The 18,768-nt window shown below is 32.1% G+C and overlaps 2 protein-coding genes across 2 annotated transcripts; both read left to right on the forward strand.

Moving 5' to 3' along the window:
• Nucleotides 1-290: 290 nt before the first annotated feature.
• Nucleotides 291-9,689, forward strand: Edem1 (ER degradation-enhancing alpha-mannosidase-like protein 2). The gene is made up of 8 exons (XM_088270951.1): nucleotides 291-505; nucleotides 604-900; nucleotides 2,130-2,373; nucleotides 4,026-4,176; nucleotides 5,417-5,596; nucleotides 6,826-7,082; nucleotides 8,526-8,770; nucleotides 8,942-9,689. Exons 1-8 carry the CDS (start codon nucleotides 399-401, stop codon nucleotides 9,618-9,620), a joined length of 2,160 nt encoding a protein of 719 aa, XP_088127077.1. The 5' UTR covers nucleotides 291-398; the 3' UTR covers nucleotides 9,621-9,689.
• Nucleotides 9,690-9,768: 79 nt separating this feature from the next.
• LOC148302834 (testis-specific serine/threonine-protein kinase 6-like) lies at nucleotides 9,769-12,260 on the forward strand. Its single transcript, XM_088270952.1, has 4 exons — nucleotides 9,769-10,002; nucleotides 10,118-10,892; nucleotides 11,855-11,950; nucleotides 12,031-12,260. Exons 1-4 carry the CDS (start codon nucleotides 9,901-9,903, stop codon nucleotides 12,099-12,101), a joined length of 1,044 nt encoding a protein of 347 aa, XP_088127078.1. The 5' UTR covers nucleotides 9,769-9,900; the 3' UTR covers nucleotides 12,102-12,260.
• Nucleotides 12,261-18,768: the final 6,508 nt, after the last annotated feature.

Consider the following 18,768-nt stretch of genomic DNA (forward strand, 5'->3'; position numbering starts at 1 on the left):
AGTGGCAGGAAAAGGTGATTGGGTGACTGCCAATAAATATAAATAAAAACATTATATACTAGAGGCGCCAGTATTTGAGCGTTTTCCGCTTTTGGTATTCCCAATCATGTAATGATATTTTCACGGAGGAATATCGAACTTTTTTTCTACACGTAGCCTTACTTTTTTCTTCACAATTTTCCGACACATTTTTTCTTCTTCGGAAAATACATAGATAAATCAAAGTAGGTACTTATTAAAATAATAAAAGACATAAACAATATATATTTTATTGTTTTTGTCTATGGAATGTATGGTGTATGGATGTGTCAAAGTGACAGAATGACGTTTGCGGTACGATGACACTATATTTATAAATAGTAAATTAACCCGTTTATAATATTAGATCCCTTTTTAAAATGCATTTTCAGTTTACGTTTGTCTTTCTCTTATTATTTTCTTTTTATGGTGTCGGGGTTATATCTGCTATTCGACAATATTCCAAAGACGATGTTCTCAAGCTCAGGTTAGAATTAAAGTAGTTTTTCTACACTCTAATTATTTTTTGTATGATTTTATCATCATTTGTAGCTTGTCAAAACTTTGAAATTTATATATCCGCAGGGAAGAAGTACGAGAAATGTTTCAGCATGCATATGACAGTTATTTGCAGTATGCGTATCCTTATGACGAACTGCGACCTCTGAGTTGTGATGGAGTCGACACGTGGGGAAGCTATTCCTTGACACTCGTCGATGCCTTGGATACACTAGCCATTATGGGAAATTATTCAGAATTCCAACGAGTCGTTGACATTGTAACTACAAGGGAAAATTTTGATGCAAACATTAACATTTCTGTTTTTGAAACAAATATCCGACTTGTTGGTGGCCTTCTTAGTGCACATCTTATGTCACACAGGTAAAATTATTGTTTTTGTTCTTATGGTATTACATTGTATTGTTTTTGTTCTTATGATATTATATTGTATTGTTTTTGTTCTAATGGTATTATATTGTATTGTTTTTGTTCTTATGATATTATATTGTATTGTTTTTGTTCTTATGGTATTATATTGAAGCTGTCAAATAAACTTTGTTTGTGCCACAAAATAATGCTTTGTGTAATTAAAAATATTACTTTATATTATTTTTTTGACATCTCATCAAAGATGAAAAAGAATATGGAAGTCTGGGCATTTACGGGGCTGACGACCATCATAGGCTGGTTTTAGTGATCACTTTATACATGTGTCTCATTCACCAATTCTACCCATTTTTGACAACCACACTACTCAAATTCTTGAAACTTCTACATATATAATAATAATTGGGGATAATCCAGATTTGTGAACAAGTATTAGGACACACTCAAAATGTTGTAAATATTACTTTGACCCATTGCAACACAAAGCCGGCGAATCGCCGGCCAAGTTCAATATGTCACTGACTCACAAAGCTGGCGATTTGCCGGTTTGTCTTTGAAGTGATTTTTTTTACATAAAAATTTAATAACAATAACTTTTACAACTCTGAACTGAACACACTCTTCCAAAACTACCTGGCGATGAGCCATAATCATCTATGTTTTGAATATTGAAAGCATTAACTTTGTTGATCATATTGATAAATTATTTAGAGAAATAAAAATACTTGGTGTTTTGATCCACTCACATATTTCTCGAAATAATTCATAATCATCTAGCTTACGAAGAAAAAAAATATGCTTGTATGTTTTACCATTTTTATTTTATGTGTTTTTTTATATTAATGTTATTGTATTAAAAATGTGTCTAAATTAAATACTGTGTTGTATGCACAAATTATATCATTTTTAATTAATGTTTTACTTTTTAAATACCACTATTTCTTAAAATTTTATGTGACACGTGTTTCGATGCATTCCGCATCATTTTCTAACACCGTGTGTGAAGCTAATTCTAAATTTTAGACGTTGGTCCTTGGGACGTTGAAAGTTGAAGAGGGGATAGGAGCTGTTTCTTATTTTCATTAAAAAAAATTATCGCCTTACTAAAACTTAAATTAATAGATATTATCAAATAGTGACTGCGGAATCATTTAATGAAATAATTGTTTGTCTCTATGTGTCGTCCATAACAGGGCTTTTAACCTATTGAAATTGTTTTTCAGAGCCGGTATAAAGTTAGAACCCGGATGGCCTTGTAATGGTCCACTCTTGAGGTTAGCAGAGGATGTCGCCCAACGCTTGATTGTGGCCTTCGACACTCCGACGGGCATGCCTTACGGAACTGTCAACCTGAAGCACGGAATACCTCGAGGGGAGACTAGTGTCACCTGCACGGCCGGGATCGGAACCTTCATCGTCGAGTTTGGCGCCCTGAGCCGGCTAACTGGGGACCCTCTCTATGAAGAAGTATATCGTCATTACAACTAACTTACTAAGTGCATACATAGTGGATAGAATGTTAAACCACTTCATCATGCAAGCATTCTTCATATAATTCACGTCTACAAATTTCCTCGTATGTGCACATCAATTATTCCTTAAAATACTTGGTGTAACTGATCATGCTGTTTCTTCGTTTTTAGATTCTTCTGTCAAACACATTTTTATTGCAAATATTTTTTTTTTTTTTTGTTTAAAAAAATGTTAACACCACATAGAATATTTTATAAATATATCGATCTTTTTCTGTTTATGAAAAAAAAAAATAGTTTGCATTTCACAGCACAAGCTTCTAGGCTCAGTTCCTTTTCAGGTCAATATATGTATATATTTTTTTTTAAAGGAATAACCTGCAAAGCGTCTATTTTAGATGCTTGTCCGCAGGTCGGATATTAAAGATAGGGGAGGTAAATGTGAAAAATATATCACAAACACCCAGACCAATATAAAAAGGGTATATTCTCACTGTATCCTATTTTCTGTGAACAGTTGGAAATAATGGATTTTCTCAATCACGGTTTCAGATAAATACGTAAATTTATTCATTTTTAGAACTTGAAATACAAAAATAAAATAGTTATAATATTCTGTTGATGTAGTCTACCTCACAGGACAGGTACACGTTTACAGTGCTAAGGTTACACAAGCTGATACGAGTCTGGCTATGCAATACCAAGTGTCCTAGCCATCTTTTTCCTACCTACTATTTACCCTCTCTTTCCTTTCCATTTATTTATTTATAGCAATATGCTTTAACCTGAGCTCCTCACTTGCGTCATTTGTATTCCATCAAATAAATTCCACACCTAAACCGGGAAAAAAGAGCATAGCACTATCACACTGCCTTCGTACAATTAATGATCAAGTTAACACCATATCCATTCAAAGCGGTGCCTTTTGCGCCATCTGGATGCTGATAGGTAGCAAAAAAGGTTTATGTATTAATTGATTTTTTGAGTCTACTAAGTTGTATTTTATTGTTGAAAAATACATAAAATACAACTTAGTAGACTCAAAAAATCTGCCTTTGATTTAACAATTAATACATAAATTAAAACGGAGTTCTACAAATTAAACGCCAAATCAATCAATAAATAAACAAAAAAAGTGATTGAGGGATTATAATATCAATGCAGGACAGAATTTGAAAGTGATCATGCAAATTAACATTCAAGCGGTTGTCAGTTAGGTTCATCAAGTGGAGCTGACTTTATAATTATTCAATATGTTACCTCAGGCAGTGTTATTAATTATTGATTTGAAAATTTAATTAACACATTGACTGCCAACTACCGCCGACTACGAGTTATCTCGTACTGTGTTTACTTATTCGTACAACTACGATAAAATTCTTAGTATTTGAGTGCTAATATGGGTAGATGCGTTCTGGGAAGAGAACAAAAAATCAATGCTGGCTTACACGAACAGAAAATTTATGAATAAATTAAGAGAAAATATAATTATGTACTATAATTAGAGTTTTTCATAATATAATATGATTACATAAATGACATTGGCTTTTTAGACCGGAAATTTGAAAATTGAGTCAATGTGTTAAGTGACTTTTGGCCGGTCTAAACAGTTTTTTTCCCGCAGTGCATTAATTTCACTGTTTTCAGGTAGCTATGCATGCATTGTATGCACTGTACAATCACCGATCACCTATTGGTCTGCTCGGAAACCACATTGACGTATTGACAGGGCGCTGGGTGGCTCAGGATGCGGGCATAGGGGCTGGAGTTGACTCTTATTATGAATATTTAGTAAAAGGTACGCAAATATTATTACAGTGAAACCTTTATCTATCGTTTTTCAAGGGACCATCGAAATAAACTATGAATGCTGGAAAACAATTTCTATGACATACCCGTAACTCGAGTGTACTTTTTTGCAAATTTGCACAAAAATAGTGATTTTAGAAAAAAAACCAAAAAAACGGAAGTGGGTATCATGCAAATTGACAATAAAACCAATTGATAAGTATTCAAAATGGTTTATTTAAGAAAAACAAAGACAATTCATTACTATTTTAAATTTATACAGTCAAAAATATCAAATTTGGAGCGTAATTCGATGAATGCGATAAAATGATGATAGAGAAACGATCAATGCGATCTATTTTTGTATGAAATGAAACCAGGGTAGAAGAAATAAACGACACATCCGGGAAAACGATTATTTGAGGAACGATAGATAGAGATTTCACTGTATTTTATAAATATTTTTTATTTATTTAATTTTCAATATAGACTTTAACTCCTGAGCGTATGTACCAAGGTATATTAAATGTCTCGAAAGAGACGATGATTTTTATGTGATAGGAATATAGCTGTAAAAGAAAAACACTTGTTTTTACCACTTGTATTTATTTTATTATAATGACTAGTTTCGGAAGCTATGCTTCCATCTTCAGGTCTAAATATAAACTAAAGCATAAATAATTATCTGTTCTATAAATAAGGAGGGGGGCAAGTTAGGTGGGGAGGGGGGTAAGTCAAGGGGTGTAGTTTTATAGTTGAGGAATATAGTTATTTTTTTACATCTCATCAAAGATGAAGAAGAATATAAAAGTCCGGGCATTTACCGGGCTGAGGACCGTCATAGGCTGGTTTAAGTGATCACTTTACACACGTGTAACATTCACCAATTCTACCCATTATTGACAACCACACGACTCAAATTCTTGGATGTTCCATATATATGAACCAATTTTTGAAACCTTATTCTTGAATCACTAGAACTTCACTAGATACGTCTATTGGTGAGAAGAAAATAACTCCTGTAATTGGAGATAATCCAGATTTTGTGAACAAGTATTTGGACACACTCAAAATGTTGTGAGGAATATAATTGTTAGCAATATAATAATAATAGTAACAGCCCCAACTCGGGCATGAGTATACGTCTACGGCACGTGAGGCTATCTATGAGTGACTATACATCCCAACGTCATTTTCTGCGGTGTGCCTGCAACATTTTGGTGTTACAAGCACTTATTGCATGATTTCAGGGGCCATCCTATTCCAAAAACCAGAATTGATGGACATGTTCAACGAAGGGAGAGCCACAATAGACAAATATCTCAAGAAAGACGACTGGTACGTGTGGGTTTCCATGACTAAGGGTCAAGTCACTCTCCCTGTCTTCCAGTCCTTGGAGGCTTATTGGCCCGGCGTACTCAGCTTAATTGGTTAGTAAGTTTATTATTATTTTTTTTATTTGTATACATTTATTTAAATCACAATTTATACATATTTAGAACCTTTTTTTTGCAGAGACCAAGCCACCTTGTGTGTCTTGTTGGTGGAGTTCTTTTTTAATACTTTTTTTATTGTTTTTAACGATTTTAACCCAATATACACAGAAAAAAGAGAAAAAAATTAAGAATATAAACATTTTACAATTTTCATAAAATTAACTCTTGATCATTTTACCCATTCCTTTATTTTGCCTTTGTTCCATATTTTATTTTGACCTCTAACATTAAAAATGTTCGGAACGATATATTGCAGTGTTCGACTCCCATATTTATTGTTAATTGATTGTGCATTTTTCAATTTTTTTTATTACTCTCTTGAAAATATATAATGTACAGAAAAAATACATGTTTTAAGTCTTCAGTGCCTTGTCAGATTTTGCAAAAAAAGTTAATATTATAATCCTTAAAAAACCTTTACAAATTTTGGATTGCTAAACCACAACCATCAAAATCACACAAAATTACATGTATTCAATGCAGAAAATGAATCTGATTAATATAACCAATTAAATAACCATCAATAAAAATCTTGTTAATAAAAATTTTAACACACTCAAAAAATTGTTGGTGAAATGGTTTATTTAAGCTAGGCAAGTGCAGGCAAAGATATACATAGTATGTTTAATTTAAGCTCTACATGGTAAATACCACTATTTCTTAAAATCTGTTGTGACACATATTTCGATGCATTCCACATCATTTTGATTTGCACCAGTACCGCATCATTTTGATTTGCATGATTACTGCATCCCGGTATTCGAAATGTATCAAAACACATGTCACAAAAGATTTTAAGAAATAGTGATATTTACCAAGTAAAACTTAAATTATAATTAAAATATAACATTGTTTTAAAATCGCTACAAATATTTTATTATAACTTAATTATAATATCTACCGGTTTCGTAGCTAACTGCTTCTTTTTCAAGGTCAGTCTTGAAATAGAAGCGGTTTGCTTCGAAACCGGTAGACATTAAAATGAAGTTATACCAAAATATTTATAGGGATTTTAAAACAAAGTTTTATTTTAATTATAAAATGGAATATTGCAAAGTTATTGCTTCAAATATAAATTATCAAACTTAAAAAGACATGGATAGATTTTACCAATAAGTGACTGCTGAATCAATTGATTATTATTATTCAATACTAATTTCTAGGGGATTCCGACACGGCGATGCGGATTGTCCAGAACTACCACAGCGTGTGGCGCCAGTACGGCTTCACTCCGGAGGTGTACAACATCGGGGCAGGCGGCGCGTCGGGGGGCCGCGAGAGCTACCCGCTGCGGCCTGAGCTCGTGGAGTCCCTCATGTACCTGTACCGGGACACCCGTGACCCCATCCTGCTGCAGATGGGCGAGGACATCCTGAGGAGCCTGCAGCACAGCGCCAAGACGCGCTGCGGATATGCTACCGTGAGTCTACAAATACATTTCTTCTTCTTCCTCTTTATGTAGGACTATGTCTTGTCATTCTCCGGTCCGCTCCTGGGAGGTGAAAGACCAGCTATCTCTCCATCGTTTAGGTGGTCTTCCTGAGGGTCTGCTACCTCTTATGCTGCTGTCTGCTGCTATCCTCACCACTTTTATATTTTAGTAATTATTGAGACCTGAAGATGGAAGCTTAGCTTCCGAAACTAGAAGTCATAAATAAATAAACTCAAGTGATATAAAAACAATTAATAAACTTAAGCTTAATGTTGGAAAAACAAAATACATGGAGTTAGGAAGAAGAAAGCCAAACCCAAGGATGAATATATTTATTGATAATGAAACCATAGAAAAGGTTGATGAAATGAAATATTTGGGCATAATACTAGATTCAAAATTGACATTAAATGCAAATTTTGAACACGTTAATAAAAAAATATCAAAAAAAATATTTTTCCTTAGTAGATTAAGGAATAAATTAAATAAAGATACTGCAGAACTAATTTACAAAACAATCATTCTTCCACGTATAGATTACTGCTCAACAATATTATTTTTAGCAAACGAAGGAAATTTAAATAAACTAGAAATTATACAAAATAAAGCGATGAGAATAGTTCTTAAGAAAAATAAATATAGCAATGTAAAAAAAATGAGAGATAAACTAAAATGGTTATCTGTAAGAAGAAGACTTAAATTTAATATGTTGATATTTATAAATAAATTTTTTCACGATAAATTACCAAAATATTTTAAGGATAAAGTTGTCTTAAACAAAAATTGTCATGAATATGCTACTAGACAAAAGGATAAAATAAGACTACCATTATTGAAAAGAGCTGAGTCGCAAAATTGCTTAATGTATAAGGGTTTAAAAATGTATGATGAGATGCCTGAATGTATGAAGTATGAAAAGTGTCTGAAAGAATTTAAAAATAAATGTCTAAGTTACTGTAAGGAAATGTAAATATATAAAGATGATGTAAATGTATATAATAGTTTATATTAGTTTTAATATAAGCTAACTTAAGAAATAAATAAAATAAAAATTAAAAAATTGTTTCGTTTATCCTTTTATGTAATAGATCATTAACACATTTTGGACGGGTGTTTTTTACACCTGCGGACCGCTGGCGACGGGATTCGATAATTGTGTACACATAGTTAAGACCTTAACAAAGAGATTGGTGCATAATATTCACATAAAAATATTATATAATTCATCCTTTTTTGACTTCGAAATAAGGCCAGCGCAGAAGGTAAAAATACCCTTTCCGTCCTTAAGCATTATCGATCGAACAGGTAGAAATTCCTTTTCCGTCTTTAGTGTGTTAAATGAATTTTTGTTTCTTCTAACTAAAGAAAATTATGTGTTGATTTTTCCTGATCTGTTATTTTCTAACAAATTTGTAAATATCTTAATTTCAGATTAAAGATGTCCGTGACCATCGCAAAGAAGATCGTATGGAATCATTCTTTTTGGCAGAGACTACAAAATATTTATATTTGCTGTTCGATCCGGACAATTTTATACACAACCCGGGGCATAGTGGAACCGTTATTGAAACTCCATCAGGGGAATGCATCATCGATGTTGGTGGGTACATATTCAACACAGAAGCGCATCCCATAGATCCTGCAGCTCTCCACTGCTGTCACAGTGCTAATAAAGGGTAAGAATTTCCAAGTCTAAATTTATAAATATAATTTTTGCAATGATTCAAAAATCATGAAAATTGTACAATGTTGTGATGCCTCTTAAACCGGTTAAGACCAATAACCCAGACAGATACCCTGTAATAATTTGATGGTAGTTACAAAATGATTTTTTTTATTCATTCTAGTATTGACCTGGATAAAGTGGATGAATTCTACAAGTTTTTTCTCGAAGAAGAAAAGTTAAATTTGAAAAATTTTAGACAAGACATGCTGAATCAAACTTCAGAGAATTCCGATCCGAGTCAAAATGTATCGGACAAAAGCTCATCTCACGGCACTTCTGCAGAAAGTGCGCCCATTTCGAGTGATTCCGATGACCATTCCTTCCAAGAAGACAATACTACCAAACATGTTGAAACAATTGGATTGGAATTGAATGAAAAGAACACAGATAAAGAAATTATCGACCCGAAAGGAGAAACTATTACAGCTCCTAATGACAGTTCGAGAGACAAACGTCTTTATCCACTGAATGAATCCGATGTTGATTACATCCACCTATCGGATGATAATGCGTCCAATGAGCAAGCCGATACGAGTCCCATCCCCCCTCCGCTATCTCAGGACAAGACCAGATCTTCCGTTTCACTTCTCCCGGATTTTGTGCACGATCTCCTGACCAGTTCCATTCCTGCCAAAGAGAAATGCGAACCCCAGTCAATGCTAGAAAGAATCCGCAAGGAAAGACTCTATCCACGCCATCCTACCACTAAAGACTTTTATTTATTACAAACGCCAGCCTCATCTTTTCTACAGAGATTGTCTCTGGCGGGGGAATTTATCATAGTCAATCAATATGATTAGCTCAAAAATGTATATTCTGTGAATATTTGAAATTTAGAATAATAAATGGTTTTGTTTTTTATACTTACAGTAATGGTTTGACATTTGACATTTAGTTTACCCACCACATCCTTTCAAAATTATGTAAATTACGCAGAGTGACTTTTAAATTTCTAATAATGAAAAATTTTGAAGTGTCCAAATTGATTCTGTGGCCGTATTTTCATAAGATATTAATCAATCTTATATGGACCTATAGCTTCCTAAGCACATAATGATTTTATGTTAATTCTTCTCTACAATGGTCGATCAAAATTTAAGCATAACAGCGTCAATCGAAGATACACTTTCCATGCGAGGCTTTAAAGCCATTAAAAAAGTCGGTGAAGGGTCATACGCAAAGGTTGGAAGATCATTTCTTTATTTTTCAAATGAGCTGATTTTTTTTTTATAACCATCTTAATCTTAAATTTTTAGATTTTGTCTCATTTTACACTGAAGTTACGTTGTGTTTCCAGGTATTTTTGGCAGTTGCAAAAAATAGTGCAGAATCTAAAAATCCCACAACTTTAGCTTGCAAAATTATCGACGCCACGAAAGCTCCGAAAGATTTTGTTAAAAAATTCTTACCCAGAGAATTAGATATTCTTTTGAAACTCAACCATCCACACATCGTGCATATTCATAGTATTTTCCACAGAAGACAAAAGTATTTCATTTTGATGCGCTACGCGGAGAAGGGTGACTTACTGCAATATATTTTAAAACACGGTCAACTGCCAGAGAACCAAGCGAGGATTTGGGCTAGACAAATAGCCTTGGCCGTTCAATACTTGCACGAGATGAATATCGCCCACAGGGATCTCAAATGCGAAAATATATTGATAACTAGCAACCAGAATACTAAATTATCGGATTTTGGCTTTTCTCGCTTTTGTGTTGACGCTAAAAAGAAACCGATTCTAAGCAATACTTACTGCGGGTCGTTGTCTTACGCGGCTCCCGAAGTACTCCGGGGAACTCCGTATGTCCCCAGAGGGGCCGACATTTGGTCTCTCGGCATCTTGCTGTATGTGATGCTTAATAAGTCGATGCCATTTGATGATTCCAACATTAGGAAACTTTACGATTTACAAATGAAACGAAAATGGAAATTCCGTTCTAAAGTGGCGGGCTTGTCTGACCAATGTAAGAAGTTAGTAGCTATGATGATGGAACCAGACGTGGGTATACGCTTTTCAATCGACCAAGTTATCAGGTCGGACTGGATAGCTATGGATTCTCGTCTAGCAAGTAAGTTTTAATGAAATTATTATGCTCTATTTAGATTAACACAAATTAAGAACAAACCTTAAATATGTTATATTTCAGGCGTCTCTGTGCTTTTTGTAAATCTGCATTTAAATAGGCGCTTGAACATTGAATGTATACATGTTTCAAATATCAAATGGCATCGATGTTTGAAGTAGTGTTTGAAGAATGCCGAATGTTCTACAACTGTACCTTGTTTGTCACAACAGTCCTTGTACTATAGTCGTCTACCTTGGGGTTGGTCATGCAATGCAATGTGGGGGAGTCTGGATGGTTCCATTCTTTTTACATGCATACTATGTATTGTCTTCTTCATTGCCTTCCTAACCTAACATCTTGATTTTGTATACATATTTCTCTTATCCTGGTGTTCCTTATGTTATCTCTTAGACTGTTGCCAGATATGCTCCTTAGAGTCTTCATTTCTGACACTCTTAGGACGTTTTTTTATCCCTGTTGCCTAGGGCATAAACGAATGTTCAAAAAATACTTACTTTGTATCAAGAAAATTGCAAACAGTTAATGATTATCATTACTCCAGAGATATTTTTACTTACCAAATATGTACATACACTGGTACAACTGACAAGACTGTAATTCTAACAAGCCCGCTACCTACCAGTAGGCACAAATATATCTGTACATTATTTGATTAAATTTGTTTCGGCTAATTGGTAAAAACAGTCCGCGTACGAAGGGCCCCAATCTTCCCCTCTTAGTACAAACATATAGGAATATTCGAGATCGGACGGGGATCACGTCTGTCGAGGCGCTTTTTAGAGCTGCCCAAGACTAGGACAATTACTCTCAAGTGATAGTCGACGTCAGGGGGACCTGACATGACACACACAGAAGAAGTACAAACATAAGACAATGACTTTTTGTCAATTTATATTTTTATATTATGAACATGCATTTATATAAATATGTCAACCAATTTACAGATCTCAGTCCCTTGGAGTTGTCCGCATATGAAAAAGCAAAAGAAGACAGAAATAATGCAGATTACACTGAAAAAAATGCTGACACGCTCGATGCAGGCAAATGCTCTTCTATTATCTAATGATAAATTTATTGATTATTTGCTTATTTTAACCTAATTTCTTATTTTTTATTATAGGTGGTTCCAAGAAGGATGAGGTTGTCAAAGTTTTAAAAGAATCGGACGTAGTTTCAGATAATTCTATTTAAGTCTAAACCATTTTGTCTTCTACTGTAAATTATATTTTTTCTATAAACCTATTTATTTTTATAAAAGTTTTTTTTTTGTAAATTCTTTTTTTCCTAGGAATATTATCATTTTTCAGAATTATTTATGCACCACAATACAATAAATATATTTTTACTTAACATTGTATTTTTTTTTTAATTTTATATTTATTTAATAAATAAATCTTATTCGTGTATTACCTGTACTGTGTTGAGCAAAAGATAGTACGATTTATATTATTTTATTTGACTAAAAAGTGCCTTTTCACATATTTCATTCTCTCCATTAATTACTTGAGAATAGTCGGTGCTACCTATAATTAAATTTACGAGCTTTCCTGTTTTTAAAAAATATAAAAATGTACAGCGGAAGTCTAACCCATTAATTTTGAATATGCTTAGCACATAAATCCCATTTGAAATATATTTGAAAAAGACAAAAATTAATATCTCATATTTACCAGTCATGTAAGGCTAAAACTTGTCAAACTATGGCACAATGATTCTAACAAATTAAACTATGGCCCCAAATGCCTGCTAGGGGTAGGGTGTAAGCAGGGAATGTTTATGTTAAAACCCTTATGAGATTGATACAAAAGAGACTGCACACACTTGTCCTTGTACTGTCATAGCGACCTGTTGAATAAACCGATTACATCCTAATTGCGAGTTATTATTACCGAAACCCAACCCCGTAATACTAGTAAAAACAAGGGGAGCCTTGTGATATGCAACTTATTTTCAACTAGTTTAACTTGAGCGTCTCATGTAACATTTTACTCTGTTATATATACCATCTTTAAAAAATATATATGACACTTAAATAAAAAAAAAATGCATTTTTAAAAAAAAAATTAATAATTTTAATGAAACTAAAAAATAAATTTCCATTCTCATTCAAAATTAAATATTTTTGCTATTATGATATGTGCAAATATTTCAATTTAATATTGTTTTCTAGCAAGCCGGAATCAAGTAATGGGGGTCAAACCTTCACAAACACACACATCATCTGAGTAGTGTTATATTAATATTTTTCACAACTTATATACTGAATGAAACATAATTGAACTGTTTTTTTTTATAAATAATAAAGCGATAATTGGTTTTAGGAAATATAATACAACAAATATTACACACTTTATTGAAAAGAAATTTAATCTTCGTGTTTCTTTTTTAAAAAAGCCTAGGTATATTCTACTAAACAAATGTTTAATATCGCTCATACCTTTCAACGTCGTATATCAAAAAACTTGATTTTTCAGGAGATTGTTTTTAAAGTTTAAGAATATAATGAAATGTATTAAAAATAAATATCAAGCCAGTTATTGAACTATTTACTGTGGAACAGAACTTTTTAGGTAAAACCTGAAGGTTTTTTCTCCATTTGAAAAATATTAAGGTATATTTAAAAAAATAATTAAACAATACCTTTTCTTCAAAATGCAAAAACAACACGTTCTGCCCTGTAGCGGGAAAAATTAAGTTAAAAATATGCCGCTTTTGCAGATATAGTAAATTTTCTGGGCATTCCGAAAACATGCACAACTGAAAATTGACGACTTTGATAAATGATGTTGAAAGGAGTGAACGATATGTTTTGTCCCTCTAAAATTCCATCTGGCTTCTATTCTTCCTTGTTCCCTGAGTGCACTTAATTATGCAGAGTTCCCTGAGTGCACTTTATTACATAATTTAACAATATTGTAAATTAAATAAAGTAACTTTTCATTTCATTTCTCATTTTCTTAATTCTTGAAGGGGGGGAGGATTTAATAAAATTATAAAACCTTTGCAATATTCAGTATTATTTATTAATTTGTGCTGATACACACTATCTATTGTTATAAGCGGTAAAGTACAACGATTTGGTAAACTTAATCAGTAACATATTGGTCATTTTAGTTAGTAAGCATTCCAGACTGAAACCTGAACAGGAGAGTGAGAAGATACTATTGACAGTATTGTCCAACCTGTTTATGTATATGGATATATATATATATATATATATATATATATATATATATATATATATATATATATATATATATATATATATATATATATATATATATATATACAGTATCTACTCAATGAATTAGGGCCACGCAGAATTTCGCGCAATTTCTCAATTCAAACAGGAATAACTCAGAGAAAACCTTGAATAAAACAACATTGAATTTTATTTACACAAGAACACTTTATTACGCTTAAATTATGTATATATTTTCATATAAATATAGTTAGTATTTATTATTTCCACCTTTGGCAGAAATAACTGCCTCAATTCTTTTTGGCATACTTAAAATGCACTGTTTTATCGTGTTTTTTATTTCTTCGTCTTCTGACCTAATTTTTTGAATTTTTTTTTTTAGACAGTCTACTGTCGGATTTGGGAATGAGTATACCTTATTTTTTAACATGCTCCATACGTTTTCTATAGGATTAAGGTCCGGAGAATTTCCAGGCCAGGGGAGCAAAGGCAGATTTTTGTTAGACAAAATTTTTATTATTGATTTAGCCCGGTGGCAAGGTGCCCCATCCTGCATGAAGGTGTATGGACCTTCTGTTGGGTCGAGTGTATGGTAGAAGGGCAATAAAATTCGTTCGAGGACCTGCTTATAGGAATTTTGGTTCATTGTTCCTTCCACGAAAAACAACGGCCCAGGTAAATTGTTAATAATACATGACCATATCATTGTTGCAGGGGGGTGTTTGATAACTTTAACCACACAGGCCTCATTGTAACGTTCCATTGGTGTTCTCCTGACGAATCGACGGCTCTCTGTCACGGCTTCTAACCGGCACTCATCACTAAAGATGACCTGAAAAATAATGAAAATTTAAGTTTAATTCAAATATATAAGTTTATTGACTAAAATGATATGTTGAAAATTCAATTTAAATAAATACCTTTTTCCAATCATCTACCGAGTAATTTCGATGTAGCCTGGCCCATTTTAATCGATCCGCTTTCATTCGTGGTGTCAATTTTGGTACTTTTACAGGGCGCCTGCATTTCAGATTTACTTCGTAAAGACGTCGCCTCAGTGTTGATACCGATATATTTATACCCTCTTCTTCCAATTTTATTTTTAATGTTTTTGCTGATGCACTTCGGTTTTCTAAGGCACTTTGAACGATTTTTTGATCAGTCCTCGGTGTTGTTTTTCTAATCTTACGACAGTTCTTTCGCTGATTGCTGGTGGCGGGTGACTGATTTTTTATTGATTTTGAAATTTTGTCCACTGTTTGACGAGAAACGTTTTCTTTTTTTGAAATTTCTCTATTAGATAGTATTCCTAATTTCAGTAGCACTATAACACTAGACTTTTTTTCCTCAGAAATGTCTTTACTTTTTCCCATTTTGTCCTTTTCAAAAAAAACACTTGTGTTTACAAAAAAAAATTATACTTTATGAACTAAAATTAAATATTAAGTTTTTTTCACAAGACACGATAACTATATAACCTCTCTGAACAAAACAACAATCAGAACTCAAGAAACTTCACTAATAAATGAGATAGGGCTTTTTTTTTAACTTTCAACTATCTGTCTACCTGTGCTAATTAGGGACCTTTCTCAGAAAAAGGGTTTAAAATTTTGTAAACGCTTAAATAATCCAGGTATATTTTACATATTATTGAAGGTAATATACATGATATTAGATGTCAATAAAAAACTTAAAGTATTTATGTAAAATAAATGTAATAATCCAAAAGATTTCAGAGTATTCAAAAAAATAATGGGTGGCCCTAATTCATTGAGTAGATACTGTATATATATATATATATGATGTGTGTGTGTGTGCGTTTGTGTTTGTGTGTTTATATATATTTGGTCTTTATTAATATTATTTCTAGTTAAATATCTTTATATAATTATGTAACATATTTTTGTCAATTTTGACTGTACACTTGTATGTGTACACTTCACAAAGCTCTTTCAATATTTTATTTACATATAAAATAATTTAAAGGCAACTGGGATATTGTACACGGGAATCATTCAATTGCTTTGGATTGCTTAAATGTATTTACTGCAGTTGTTACTAGTATTAAAATATTAAGTTTAATTGTTAACTTATTGCATTGCATTCAATAATAATTAAATCATACACACATAGAAGATATACTAAATAGTAGATAGATACGTGTATGTTGAATGAGTTTCCACATAAACTAAAGATCATTTTTAAATATCCCTCGTTCTAATAACTTATTTTTAAAAATTAAGTGACAATGCCACTCATAAGTTTATACATACTAATTACATCTTATCCAAGAGTCAAGTGATTATATATATATATATATATATATATATATATATATATATATATATATATATATATATATATATATATATATATATATATATATATATATATGTATTTGTTATCTGATATTATTGATGTGTATCAAAGATTGTTCACAGTAAAAAAATATTGCGGAAATGAATTAGTTATAAAGAATACAATACATCAATATACATTTTTATATATCCCTTAAGCAAAACAATGATACGAGTATAATTTTTTTTTTACAGTTTTATAATTTCCTTTAACAATCACATCTCGCAATAAAGCGTCAGTAGTGTACATAAGGGTGTTAGTTGAAGTTTGCCGGTTTCACTCATAGATGTCGCTAGAGATATGTATACATTTCTATGATTTGGCATCTTTGTCATATTTTTCTATGGACATTAACCTTCAAAAATACACTTCAAAGTTACATTCTGCCAAAATAATAGTGTCATAGTTGTTTACCTAAGTGAATATGTCGAGTTTCGTCCCAAGTAAATCGCATTTGCGGCATTCGTTGCTTTTCTTATTTCATCAAAAGAAAAAAGCAGTTGAAGCTCATCGGTTGCTGGTAGAATGTTATGGTGAACATGCTCCAGTGATTAGAACATGTGAGACATGGTTTCGTCAATTGAAAAGTGGAGATTTCGATTTAACAGACAATGAGCATCCTGGTGCAACGGAAAAGTTCGAAGACGAGGAATTGCAGGCGTTATTGGATGAAGACCCAACGCAATCGCAACAACAATTGGCCCAAACACTTAATGTGACCCGAGGAGCAATTTGCCAACGTTTAAAAGCCATGGGAAAGATCCAAAAGTATGGAAAATGGGTACCACACCAAATGAACGAGAGACAAATCAAAAATTGTCGCAACCAACGCACCGTCTCATACAGCTAAAGTGGTGAAGAACACTCTCAAAGCATTGAATTGGGAAATATTATCGCACCCGCCGTACTCTCCAGACCTTGCCCCGTCCGACTATCACCTTTTCGCATCGATGGGACACTCACTCGCAGAGCAGCGCTTTGCCAATTTTGAAAAAGTTGAAAAATGGCTCGTCGAATGGTTTGCCTCGAAAGATAAAATTTTTTTTTGGAATGGTATCCATGATTTGCCTCAAAGATGGGCAAAATGTATAGAATTCGATTATCAATACTTTGAATAAAAAAAAAATTGAGATTCCCTTGAGAATTAAGCGTTTTCTTTATTGAAAAAAACCGGCAAACTTCAACTAACACCCCTGGTACATATTTAGTAATCTAAATAACACCTTGATTTGAAACCCATATCTTACAATAAAGACGCAATTTTTCGTAAATAAAAATGACTCCTTGAAACTATATGTGGAGGTCCCCACCAAAAAGTAACATTTCCAATATTGCACAAAAAAATCTTTAAATGCCAATCTTTTCTGTTTGAAATCTTAATTAAAGTTGCAACAAAACGTGACCAATCCTGCGTTAAACCAATATGAAATCATTAAATCACACCAAAACGTAACAATTTTACAAGTTAGAATTCCCGATTACTTAAAATCATTTAAAATGGAAATGTTTTGGTGAGGACCTTCACATATGTAAACTGAGTATTCTTATTGATGCATTGTATCCTATATATCAACAGTATTATAATAATTTCTGATTCATATTAATAATTTTGAGTTTTGATTACAAAGTTAACATTAAAAAAAAAGAAGATGCAAATATTAGAAATATAAAACGTGATTTTTGAATATTTTACTCACACTAGTACTAACTAATAAAGAAAAATTATTACCATCAATTAACCTTATTTAACTTACGGTAAATATATGTATAAATTCTTATAAAAAATGGTAGACATACAATTCTTTACTTTATAACTTGAAATGTGATCATAATAATTATAATTAAGTTCTATTGATTAAGGTCTGATTATGTTTTTATGATTTTTATTTAATTTTCAACTATTGGATAAATATGTAGGAAGACATAATTCTGTATAGTTCTACGCTAAATTGAGAAGTTTCAACAAGACAACTATTTAATATAACTAGTGCCGAAGATATAAAATTGTATGAATTTAGCAGAAATCTTAAACGATTCCTTGATAATAAAAAATAACTAATATTTTTAGACAAATAAATATTCATATAAACTTTTTTTGAGACAACTTTATTCTTGCTAATAAAAATCTCCAAATAAAAATATTTTTTTCTCTGTTTCATTTAGTCTTATATAAACTATAAGACTATGAAAGAGACAGCTGACTTAGTTGCCACATATATTAAAAAGCTTTATCATTGTTATAATTCTAATAAGAAAATTATATCATAATTTTTCATATAAAAAAAAACATGTTTTCAA

Source organism: Brachycentrus maculatus, unplaced genomic scaffold (assembly GCF_059751285.1).
Source record: "Brachycentrus maculatus isolate JH-2025_06_01 unplaced genomic scaffold, ASM5975128v1 h1tg000405l, whole genome shotgun sequence".
NCBI lineage: Eukaryota > Metazoa > Arthropoda > Insecta > Trichoptera > Brachycentridae > Brachycentrus > Brachycentrus maculatus.

Coding starts and splice junctions, on each gene's coding strand:
- LOC148302834 (XM_088270952.1), top strand. CDS start 9,901: ATGGTCGATCAAAATTTAAGCATAACAGCGTCAATCGAAGATACACTT. Junction 10,003..10,117: donor GTGAAGGGTCATACGCAAAG/GTTGGAAGATCA, acceptor TTGTGTTTCCAG/GTATTTTTGGCAGTTGCAAA. Junction 10,893..11,854: donor TATGGATTCTCGTCTAGCAA/GTAAGTTTTAAT, acceptor ACCAATTTACAG/ATCTCAGTCCCTTGGAGTTG.
- Edem1 (XM_088270951.1), top strand. CDS start 399: ATGCATTTTCAGTTTACGTTTGTCTTTCTCTTATTATTTTCTTTTTAT. Junction 4,177..5,416: donor TTATGAATATTTAGTAAAAG/GTACGCAAATAT, acceptor GCATGATTTCAG/GGGCCATCCTATTCCAAAAA. Junction 8,771..8,941: donor TGTCACAGTGCTAATAAAGG/GTAAGAATTTCC, acceptor TATTCATTCTAG/TATTGACCTGGATAAAGTGG.